Source organism: Alternaria triticimaculans, assembly GCF_023758025.1.
Source record: "Alternaria triticimaculans strain BMP 0046 chromosome Unknown scaffold_11, whole genome shotgun sequence".
NCBI classification, from domain to species: Eukaryota; Fungi; Ascomycota; class Dothideomycetes; order Pleosporales; family Pleosporaceae; genus Alternaria; species Alternaria triticimaculans.
Genome location: NW_026055968.1, coordinates 106,648 through 117,801, shown reverse-complemented (window position 1 = coordinate 117,801; position 11,154 = coordinate 106,648). Strand labels below are relative to the sequence as shown.

At 53.0% G+C, this 11,154-nt stretch overlaps 5 protein-coding genes across 5 annotated transcripts; 3 read left to right on the top strand and 2 right to left on the bottom strand.

The window, feature by feature from the left end:
• Window positions 1-981: 981 nt before the first annotated feature.
• J4E78_007247 (uncharacterized protein) lies at window positions 982-1,669 on the top strand (the record flags this gene model as incomplete). The annotated part of the gene is made up of 2 exons (XM_049367854.1): window positions 982-1,280; window positions 1,333-1,669. The coding sequence occupies 2 exons, from the start codon at window positions 982-984 to the stop codon at window positions 1,667-1,669; spliced, it is 636 nt and encodes a 211-aa protein (XP_049220175.1).
• Window positions 1,670-2,148: 479 nt separating this feature from the next.
• J4E78_007246 (uncharacterized protein) lies at window positions 2,149-4,111 on the bottom strand (the record flags this gene model as incomplete). The annotated part of the gene is made up of 2 exons (XM_049367853.1): window positions 2,149-3,881; window positions 3,928-4,111. 2 exons carry the CDS (start codon window positions 4,109-4,111, stop codon window positions 2,149-2,151), a joined length of 1,917 nt encoding a protein of 638 aa, XP_049220174.1.
• Window positions 4,112-6,014: 1,903 nt separating this feature from the next.
• On the top strand, window positions 6,015-7,226 carry J4E78_007245 (uncharacterized protein; the record flags this gene model as incomplete). The annotated part of the gene is made up of 3 exons (XM_049367852.1): window positions 6,015-6,191; window positions 6,241-6,743; window positions 6,791-7,226. 3 exons carry the CDS (start codon window positions 6,015-6,017, stop codon window positions 7,224-7,226), a joined length of 1,116 nt encoding a protein of 371 aa, XP_049220173.1.
• Window positions 7,227-7,456: 230 nt separating this feature from the next.
• J4E78_007244 (uncharacterized protein) lies at window positions 7,457-9,294 on the top strand (the record flags this gene model as incomplete). Its single annotated transcript, XM_049367851.1, has 3 exons — window positions 7,457-7,793; window positions 7,849-7,872; window positions 8,033-9,294. The coding sequence occupies 3 exons, from the start codon at window positions 7,457-7,459 to the stop codon at window positions 9,292-9,294; spliced, it is 1,623 nt and encodes a 540-aa protein (XP_049220172.1).
• A 142-nt stretch (window positions 9,295-9,436) lies between these two features.
• On the bottom strand, window positions 9,437-11,014 carry J4E78_007243 (uncharacterized protein; the record flags this gene model as incomplete). The annotated part of the gene is made up of 3 exons (XM_049367850.1): window positions 9,437-9,585; window positions 9,817-10,700; window positions 11,010-11,014. The coding sequence occupies 3 exons, from the start codon at window positions 11,012-11,014 to the stop codon at window positions 9,437-9,439; spliced, it is 1,038 nt and encodes a 345-aa protein (XP_049220171.1).
• Window positions 11,015-11,154: the final 140 nt, after the last annotated feature.

The window sequence follows — 11,154 nt, the reverse complement described above, 5'->3', positions numbered from 1 at the left end:
GCTTCAGCAGCACAGCGACATCATCTTCAGCTATTCTCCATCGATGAACCTTTCTTGATACTGGTAGAGGGCTATACCAGACTTGGACACCTTTTCGATGATACCCACTGGCTTATATATTCATCTTAATCCATCGATGAAAGCGATATACCAAATCGAATGGTCTACCCGCACTCCGTGAGGTCAGACGCCGAGCTGCTTGGGTGATGATTGACAAGGTCAGTCCCGTTGTTTTTTCCATTCGACATCCTCGTGATCGCTCTTGCGCGACTGAATCGCAATGATGCCTACGAAGAGCTTGCGATAATCGATGATTATGTTGTCAATCGCTTACGCGCGCATAAGTCGAGGAAGCTGCTACTACTGCGTCTATTCCAGCCCGTTCTGATGAGTCGAGGAAGCAAAGGTGACGTGACGGCACGAACACTCGATCACAATAGCAAGACCTCAGGTCGGGCATCTCCTCGAAGAGTTGATGTTCACGGTAGTGTTCTTCGCTGGTTGAGATGCATCTCTACTGGTTTGATGCATGCCGATACTACAGCCATGTCCAGATCGCTCGGTAATCTCCAAAACCAGGCGAATCGCAGCACACGTATCCGACACTCAACAGCCTATATATGCTGCACTCATCGTCCTCAACAATTCGCATCTCCCTCATTTCGCAGACTTGGGATCTGTCAGTTCTCCACCAATCCTTTACCACGTACCACCGCATATCATCTATCCAGAACCCAGTCGGATGTATCGCGACGAGCCCAGCACTCAGTGGATATGCTTCAAACGCGGGATAGACATTGACTCCATGTGTTTTAGATTCCTGCAAAGCTGCACTATATCCGGAGCGGAGATGATATTGGTATCTATAGTTCTTGAAGGAGCAGACTTACAGGAAAAAGGTCATTAAAGACATGTGCGAAAGCCTTCGACTGGCGCCAACCCTCAGAAACACACTGTTCTCAAACCTTCCTTATCGAGAAGATGAAGTGCTCTAGTTTCGTCATCGGCGTTCTCGCAACACTTGCGGCTGCACAAACACCATCCCCGTACACCGATACCAAATCAGGCATTACATTCAACACCCTCCAGCACAGTAGTGGCATGTTCTTCGGTCTTGCACTTCCAGCCAACGCCACCGGAAACACTGACTTCATTGCGACGATCGGGGGCAAAGGCACGGGGTGGAGCGGTGTTTCTCTCGGAGGTGGAATGCTCAACAAGCTCTTGATCGTCGCTTGGCCAAACGCTCAAACTGTAGTGGGCAGCTTTAGGAAGACTGCGTACGCCCAAGATGATCAACTACAACGGCAAAGTGATGCTAACAGCCAGCAGTCAATACGCCTCTCCAGCCATCGCAACCGGCACTTTCACGCAGACCGCAATATCAAACGGCACATACGTCAACAGCACGCACTGGACCTACACATTCCTCTGCTCCAAGTGCATTCAGACCGACGGCACGACTTTCAAGCCTACAGATACAGCGCCAAGTCTCGGGTTCGCATTCAATCCGACAGCGCCGGCCCAAAAGACGAATCCCGCTTCTAGTGTATCGAAGCATACGGCGCAGGGGCAAGCGGTATTTGACCTAAGCAGAGCTAAGAGCGCGAACTTCGAGGTCTGGAAGGGCTACGCTGTGCCGAAAGTCGCTACGGGCTTTGCGGGCTAGGTAGTGCGACGGCTAAATGGGGTTGAATGCGAAAGGGACTTCTGATTGTCAGGTTGGTACAGCAGACGTGGTCATAAGATTTCGGCACCTTTGAGTGCGTACGTATAGTTGTGATTGTTCTCGCAGCTATTCTTGTTGGGTTATGCATGTCATTTCACTGTTCCCAAGCATGCGGTTCAAGATCTACCGCTTCGTGCCTGATCACCCTTCCCGTGTTTAGCCTGATTGCAGCGAACGAACGTGCGGGGGTGACCGTGCACACGAAGCACTAGAGCATATCTGGCGCATGCGCTTCTGGAGGGAACTATCAGTTCATAGCTAGTTCAGTTGTGTTGACGATCAGATGCAGCGGACTAGAACAACGACAAGTGACGTAGACGAGGAAGGTGATCATGTAGCATCACGGGCGCAGTAATCTCATATGAAGTTTGATGGCATCAAGGAAAGTATGTGATTTCGTTCTACACTACAGTCTACTCCTACCAACGAAAGAAACTTCTGAAAGTAGGAAGACCAAAAGGATTGAGAATATCGAAAGCGTTACGGGCTTTAATCATATCAGCTCCCTTCTCTGCGACAGCGTACATAGTCGCTTGCAAGTGTGTCGCGGGGATCAACGGGATGATACTCGCGTCTACGATGCTCAGGCCCTTCACACCATGCACAGTGAGATCGCTACCAACGCACCCACCAAGAGACTCCGGCATCATTGCGCAGCTACCAGACATATGTGCGAAAGAAGCCTGGAGAGCCTTTTGCTGAACAAGGTCATTGATGATCTCATCGTCCGTCTGCGCTTGGGTGCCAGGCGTGAGCTCGACGGGAGAGAACTTCTTAAGCTCAGGGTTGGCCCAGTGTTTGCGCGTCCATCTGACCATTCCGGCGATGATCTGGCGATCGACTGGATTTTGAAGGGCGTTGAACTGGACAACGGGGTTGCCGTATTTGTTGCTTGGGTTGATGGTGACAGTGCCGCGAGAGAGCGGGCGTTGCAGCGAGCTGATAGCGAGACCGAATGGTACCATGGGGAACTCGCCAACGGCGGCGTCGGCGCTACTGTGGAGACCAGCGATGATGTCGCGTTGCTTTGTGAAGCCGCGTAGCAGAGAAGAGTCGTCGTATACCGACGGAAGGTAGCTACGGACGTTCTGTGACTTGACAGTCTGCACAATCTGGTTCCAGTTATCGCAAACTGTCTGCAGACTGAGGAAGGCTAGGCTGCTGCCATGGGCTTGCGTGAGGGGACCGCTCCTGCTGGTGTCGTACTCGGACCACACTGTGGCGTTGTAAGTGGGGTCTGCGCCGCTATAAATGTTAGGGAAAGCGAGATTCTTGAGGTCGAAAACCATGTTGGCATTGGGGTGGTCTTGCATGTTGGCGCCGACAGCGGGCATGTTCTTCTTCACGTTGATGCCTGCAGCTTTAAGGACATCGCTCGGCCCAATACCGCTGAGCTGAAGGATCTGTGGTGTGAATATTGACCCCGCAGCCATGATGACCTCGCGCTTCGCATAGACTTGCTTGACCGAGCCATCCGTTCGCGATTTGAACTGGACACCATTGGCTGTGTAGCCAGTGAAAACGCCCTTGTCGAAGAGGACCTCGTTGACAGTCTTTCCGGTGACGAGTACAAGGTTGCTGCGGGTCTTGACAGGGTCGTAGTACTCGTTCTTCGCATGCGATCGTGTCTGGGTCTTGGGTCGCAGAGCTGTAGGTATCCAGAAAGCACCCACTGCCCTCCCTGAAGCATGCTCTCTGGGCAAAGGCACGCCTGATTGCTTGTATGCTGCCCAGATGGTCTTTGTGTCTTCGTACTCGAAGTTTGGGAACGATGCTTGTATCGGCCCGTTGGTGCCGTAGTAGGATGCATCATACGTAGTGCCAAAGCTCTTCACGTTGTTCGAGGTGGGTGGCGTGAATGTGGTCGACTTTTTGAAGTAGTATAAGAGGCTGTTGAAGTTCCAGCCGGCGTTACCAAGTTGCTCCCACGCATTGTAGTCGGCGGCAGATGCTCGGTCAAAGGCCATGCCGTTGACTACAGATCCACCACCAACAACGTTACCCACCCAGACAGGATGAGTACCGCCTGTGTTTGTGTCATATGCAGACGTGATGTCGTACATGAGATTTGCGTTAACACTGTTGGCAAAGCTAGGTACTTGAGTGGTCACATCGTCGACGACATACCCATTTTCGATCACGAGAACAGTACCTGTGGATGTTAGGTCCATATGTCAACGCCGAATGTGGTTACTCACGGCTTGAATCTTCGCTGAGGCGGTTGGCAACTGTCAGGCCTGTCAACCCGCCACCAACAATGATGTAGTCGAACGATTGCCCTCCAACATCTGGCTCGCCGCTGCTGCTACCCGGAGAGGACGGGTCCAACACGCGCGGCACGAAAGAAGCGAGGTAGAAAATGCCCCCAAGAAGAAGAGCCATATTAGAAATTATCAACAGAAGGAGTGTATGAGCACCAGACGAATGGCGCAAGGGTGAGTGGTGCGTCAAGAGCTAAGATTACGGATCGTCGAAGGTTTATACCAGGACTGATCCGTTTGTCAGGTAGCTGACGGACGGGCCACCCCTGAGTACGCGAAGCTACTGAAGTGTTTCGCTTGCGAATAAACGAGCTTCGGCATGCCATGGCAGTTCTATACTACCCGCTGGGCGTTGCGTAACGACTTTTTCTCGTGGAGTAACTGGCGCTCAAAGGTACCAGACTCTGCAGTGCTCAATGTAGCATGTTGCCCGGGTTCTTGGATCGATTCTGCACGGGAACAACGTAGAGATCCGCAAACCTTGCTGAAAAGTATAACCGTAGTCGACTAGAAACGGTAAGCCTAATGATCCTGTCAATCTGCACGGCTATCGACAAGCCTAGAGCTGCAGTCATCGATATCTGGCAAGTACAGCTAACGTGGCGTCGACTATCAGCTCCCGCCGTAACAACCACGTGCATCGTCGTATGACGTGCGCCACGCGAGCTGATGAGGAGATTTTACCCTGGATGGTGCAGCGCTTTGTCCTGCGAACCACATAGTAGTCGATAGTTCAAAGGGCGAGACCGACGGTGTGGTGATGGCGAAGCGGCGGCCCCTGGTACAACCGCGGGAATGCAGGGGCCACGGCTGTCATGTTGCAAGAGCCGTACTGGTGAAAATCTCCATCGTGCTCGTCCTGCTGTCGCGCTGCTGCGGGTCGTCATTAGGTCGATTGTTATGCTTTGGCGTACGAGTGTTTAGGTTTTGCAGTCGTCTAGATTATCGGTGGCGGCCGGAGAAGGCTCAATCGGGTATGGCGCGCTCCTATCTGACACTAGCTACACAAAGACAGAAACCTGGCGGCATCACTAACTTCACGAGCTCAGCAACCGTCGCTTGTCAATCTTTCCTGCTGCGGGCACCCACGTTGTACTAGAATTATTGCGGTAGCGAAGAGCGAGCAACAAGCCGGTGCTATCGCACCCGTTCGGCCCGTTCACTGAGTATGACATCGTCACAGAGACTTCGCGTCGGCTGCTCACATTGAAGAGTGCAAGGGGTATCTGATGCGCTCGGAATGATGGACACTCGATACCCTCGCTGTCTATTCACTCCGCTTCCGTGGCTCGGCCGGACTACTTGACAAGGCCGTTTCGAGCCTGATGGCCTGGCATCTGCGCCCGCCTGAGCTAAACCTTCGTGCAACGGCGCGCATCATAACCTCTTAGCCCATGCCACGACGGCTAACCGAGTGACAGATGTCGTGCTTGCTGGCTCCGCTCACAACTCACGATGAACCTAATCTCGGGGCTGTGGGTTAGCAGCATGCAAGAGTTTGGTTGGGTTTGTTTCCAGAAGACAAATTGGGAGTGGCTGTGGAAGGTCTCCCGACCGTGCGCTTCTGGCTCTTTCAGGGCTTGCGCGAGAGGAGGAGAAGATATGTTTGATCTGCAGAGCCTTGCGGCTCGGCTGCCTCCTTCAAGCTGATCAGTGGAGATCTGGACCACGATGTCCGAGCATGAACGCATCCTGACTAACGACCTGCCACGGTGATGTGCGCTAGTCCTCGGCGCACAGTCGTAGGAATAGGGTTTAACCGCCTCCTGCATGCTTCGTTGCGTCTTACGGGATTGGCTGAGTTTGACATCGGTCGGCCACTCCGCCGTTTATGTCTGGCTATCTGCAGAACGTTAACAGAGCAATTATAACAGCACGTCCACCCGGCCCGTTGCTGCATCAGCCTGCATAGCATTCCAGGTGATCAGCAGAAGCTCATTTCGAGGAGAGGTCTCCGGTCAGCCAATTTCATTGGGCATCTTTATCTTTCCGTGTCTCATCCTCTCTACATTCTCCCATTCGCAATGGGTGTACCCACAACACCGGAGGGACTTCCTTTGGACGACCGCTCCAATGCGCTCAAGATACCCATCATCACCTTGATCATCTTCAGCTCGATATTCGTTCTACTCCGCTTGGGCATAAACTGGAAGAACAGGAATTACTTCCTACTAACCGACCATCTGCTATGGACGGGACAAGTAAGTGGCGATCAAATAAGAGTTCCAAGCATTTGCTAATCAGCTTCAGGTTATAGCTGTCGCAGGCGCAGCATGCTGTTACAAGATGGCTGAAGTTGGAGGCGGCAGGCACGTCTGGGACCCGATATTGACACCTCAAAACATGGAGACGTACCTCTACATGCTCTGGCTGGGTCAGCTGCTTAACCTATACGGTATGGCTTTGATCAAGCTGAGTGTCTGCGCCTACATCTTCATGCTGGACTTTTCGCGAACCTTCCGGATTATCATATGGCTTTCCGTTGTGATCCATATCGGCGTCAACGTCGTCTTCCCTACCGTCATTCTGTTCGGCGAGTGCACGCCATACACCAAGCATTGGGACGTCTCCGGAATGAAACCTGGGTCTTGCTGGGACGCGAAGCCGCGTGTCATCTCCGGATACTCGGGTGCTGCAGTCAACATAGCGACTGATCTGCTCTACACCATGGCCCCGCTCATCTACATTGCGAGGGTGCAACTTCCCAAGCGAACCATCTGGGGCGTCCGCGCAGTGTTCCTCTGCGGTCTCATGTAGGTAGCCCTCTTGACACCCCGATTTCGTCACTAACACTTCCAAGCACAACCACTATATCCGCACTGAAACTCTACGAGATGAAGTCTTTGAACGAATCGCCAGATCCAACCTACTCGTCCGTCAACCTAAGCGTTTTCGCCATCGCTGAAGTTTTCGTTGGCGCTTTCACAGCCTCGCTGCCGCCGCTACGCAAAACATTCGAGAACGGTCTCCGCAAAGTGCTTCCAACCAGTCTCACAGGAGGATCAGGCAAGGGATCAAGACAAAGCTATGCGCTCCAGGTGTCAGGGCCTCAGGTCAGCGGGAAGTCGTCAAGGCCAAAGCACGAGACGGACGACGACAGTGAGCTCGGCATACTGCCAGATGAGGCGAGTCATGAGCGAAAAGGCTCCGAGGGAGCGATCATGAAGACCACACATGTCAGTGTGACAGCCGACAACAAGAGTATAGCGTCGCGCGACCATACTGAGTGGGCTTAAACGCTTCTCTACACAGAAGCACATAGTAATGATAATGAATTAATGATCTTCAAACCATCCTGCTACCCAATACCGGGAATTCGTTTCCGCACCGTTGCGTACTCACGGACGTATTCCCGCTGCCATGGTCATCATGATCACCGTCAGGGGCTGAGCGTTTCGCATCTACAGTAGCCGAGGTACATGCGTTGATCAGCAACCTCATCTGCACTACATCACCTTCCATCAACATGTCGAAGCCGTCGAAACCATATCGTCGCGATCTTCAGTTTCGTGGCTTCGCTGAGGGCCTGACGTATCTCAGCAGCGACGGCCAAGCCCAGTGTCATTATTTCGGCGGCGTCCCGTACGCCCTCCCACCCGTCGGCCCCTTTCGCTTCCAAAAGCCACGATCCCTACCACCATGCTACCGCTACGGCACAAAACCGAACCCAGGACGATATACAGGCGGCTGTGGAATATGCCCTCAGCCAGGCTCCAACACTGCAACCCTTGACGAGCTCGCCTGGGACGAAGATTGTCTGCAAACCAACATCTGGATTCCAGCCGGGCCATCGCCAGCAGAAGGTAATGTCCCTGACTCTACGTGCGACCTCAACCAATTGAAAGCTGACTCGGGGAGGTTGGCCGGTACTATTCTGGATCCGTAAGTAATCATTTTCCTCCTTCGCACTCGTAACCTCTTAGTGCTTGGCCATCGCCGTTTCACGGCAGCCAGCATACGCAGCAGATCTTCGGTTGGCGCACATTGGCACGGGACATAAACTCTGGCACCACGTGGTAGATCCGACACTAACATGCACTAGACGGCGGGTTCCTGCAATGGGGTAGCCCGAACGGACTCGACCTCCGCGCGCTACTCAGCGAGTCCCCCATCCAATGCGTCGTCGTCGCTCCCGCGTACCGCCTAAACGTATTCGGATTCCTTTCATCCCAGGAGCTGATCGACTCGTGTCCTGCTGGTGATTTTGGCGTTAATCTTGGCTTCTGGGATCAGCGCATGGCTTTGCAGTGGACGTATGAGAATGTTAGCTATTTTGGTGGGGACGCCGCGAATATTACTGTCGGGGGTTACTCGGCGGGTTCGCACTCGGTGTTCCATCAGCTGTCGTACGATCTCGGTTGCGCTGATGAGAAGGCGGTTGTTAAGAGGGCGTTGATGCTGTCGAATGGGCCGGGTATGCAACCGAAGAGTTTGGGAGAGGCGCAGGACCAGTTCGACGAGTTATTGGGGGCGTTGGATATTGATTTGGCTGCGTCGCCGGCTGAGAAGTTGGCGAAACTGCGTTCGTTGAGTCCGAGGGCGATTGTGGAAGCGAGTAACGGGATCAAGCTGCATCAGTTCCGCGCTGTTACTGATGGGGAGTTTGTAAGGCATGGGCTTCTCGAAGAGCTGTCGAATGGTGTCTTTGCCGAGCGCATGAAACGGCGCAACGTCAAGCTCGTCATTGGCGAATGCAGCGACGAGCATCATGTTTACGGTCTTTGGCGGCCACCTAGACCGGGCTTCGATAACATGCTGTACCGCCTTGAAGCTGATTACCCTCGCGAAGCATGCAAGGTGCTGATGTCGCACTACTTTCCCAGTCGCAAATTACCGTCGAAGTACTCGAGCTGGCAAGCGGCTTTCGGTCATATCTACGCTGACGTGCAGATTCACGCACTGCGTCGCGGAATGGTCAACGCGTTGGTGAAGCATGGGGCGGGAGATCTCATCCAGAGATACCGCATCGAATGGCGGGCGCAATGTGTTGATAAAGAGTTGCCCAAGCACTTCGGTGCTAGCCACGGCTCCGACATGGCGATATGGTTCTGGGGTAACGGAAACAACCTGACCGAAGAGGAGAAGCAGATCGCGTTGAAGACGTTTCACGAGCCGTTGAGCAGGTTCTTGAAAGGCGAAGAGATGAATTGGGGTACACAGCATGCAATGCAGTTGAGGACGCTGAAGAAGGATGGGAATGTCGCTATCGAAGAAGACATTCGATTGGAGGAAGGCTTGAGACTGTGGAATGAGCTGAAGACGGCTGGTGCTACTGGCAACCCGAAGGAAACTGCAAAGTTGTAATGGCAGAATATTGTTACGTTGTGAACAGAAGATAAACCTCTCTACAAACCTCAAAAAAGCGCGGCAAACCTACATGTTAGTAAATTACCCGATTAGGAAAGTTTAGCACAAGTGTAGATTCCAGCGAGGTGTCTTCAGGCTCCTACACGTCGTAGAGGGCCTGCTCGATCTTGCTGTCGCTGTCGTGAGGTTTGCCATATCCGCCCTCGCGACTGCTCTGCTGATACTCGTTACCCGCGGAACTAGTTCCGAGACGGCTTCGCCTCGGCAACCCCTTCCACATCTCAGTTACTGAACTTTCCGATTTTTGCTCTCCAAGTAACGAGTCACTATACTAGCCGTATACTTTAACGCCACTAAATCACGCTTGTTAGCTTCTTCTTTATGGGTGAGTGGGAGGAGGAGAGGTGGTGGTAAATGTTCTGCATACCTAGGTAGGTCTGACATGATAGACAGACATCTCGTCTCGAACAACACACATCCCTCGTCCAGCGATCTCAAAAACCTAGAGTTTAGACCCACTCCCCTCTCTTTCCTCTCCCTCCAACCTAAAAACCTTATCCGGATTCAAAATGCCCCTCGGATCCAATGCCCTCTTGACCCCCCTCATAACCTCCACACCCTCACTCCCCACCTCTTCTTCCAGCGCATCCCTCAACTTCATCCCCACACCATGCTCGCCCGTGACTGTACCCTCTAAGCTCAGCGCCAACCTCGCGATATCCATGATTACACTCATGGCTGCATCGTAATGCTCCTGTGGGCAGACGATGCTGGAGTGCACATTACCATCCCCGATATGTCCGACATTCGCACAGAACCAATCCGCTTGATTCGCAATCGATGCTTGGGATATGAGATCCTGAGTTCCGGCGACAAGGCGGGAGAGATTTGAAATAGGAACTGCGCAGTCGCTGTGTAAGAAAAGATCCGTATCCTTCTTCTTCATAGCAAGAAGAGCCGTGCCCATACACTTCCTCGCTCCCCAGATCACACCCACCGCTTCCTCCTCATTCGTGATTTCAACATGCGATGCGCCGTGTGTTTTACATAGCTCCTGCATAACAGCGATCTGGTCTTGCACACTATACATCGACGGCCCCGCAATCTTAAAAAACAGCGTCGGCACTTCCTCAAACATACGTGCAGGCGCAAGACCAGACACATTAACACACCGCATCTGCGGCCCATCCGCCAACTCCAACGCCTCAAGCCGATGACCCAGTTTCTGCAGCGAAACAACAACATCGACACCCTCTTGAAACGTCTTGAACGTAGCTAGCCCAACATGCAAATTCCGCGGTATCGGCGCAAGACGCAGCACCGCTTCCGTGACGAGCGCAAGTGTACCTTCGGATTCGATAACGAGATGCGTGAGGTCGTAGCCTGCAGATGTTTTCCGGGGTCTGTGGTGTGTTTTAATGATGGCGCCGGAGGCGAGGACGCAGGTTAGTGAGATGACGTTTTCGGCCATGGTGCCGTAGTTGTAGGCGTTTGTTCCGGAGCAGGACATTGCTATCTACCTCAGTCACAGTGTTAGCAACACACCTGGGCACCCATCGGATTGCCATGGATTGATAACATACCATCCCACCTATCTTCGCCCCCGGCGCGGGATCAACAGGAAAAAACAACCCTTTCTCCCGCAACCTCTACAGAGGTAGACATACTCGTCAGTATACATCTCACACACCCTTCATCCAGCCAGAACTTACCTCATTCAACTCCACCCACCCCACCCCCGGCTGCACAACAACATCCATATCATCCTCATTCACCTTGACAATCCCCCTCATTTTCTCAAAACTCACACATACGCCCCCCCTCACATTCCCCAGCGCCTGTCCGAAGCTCGTGCCG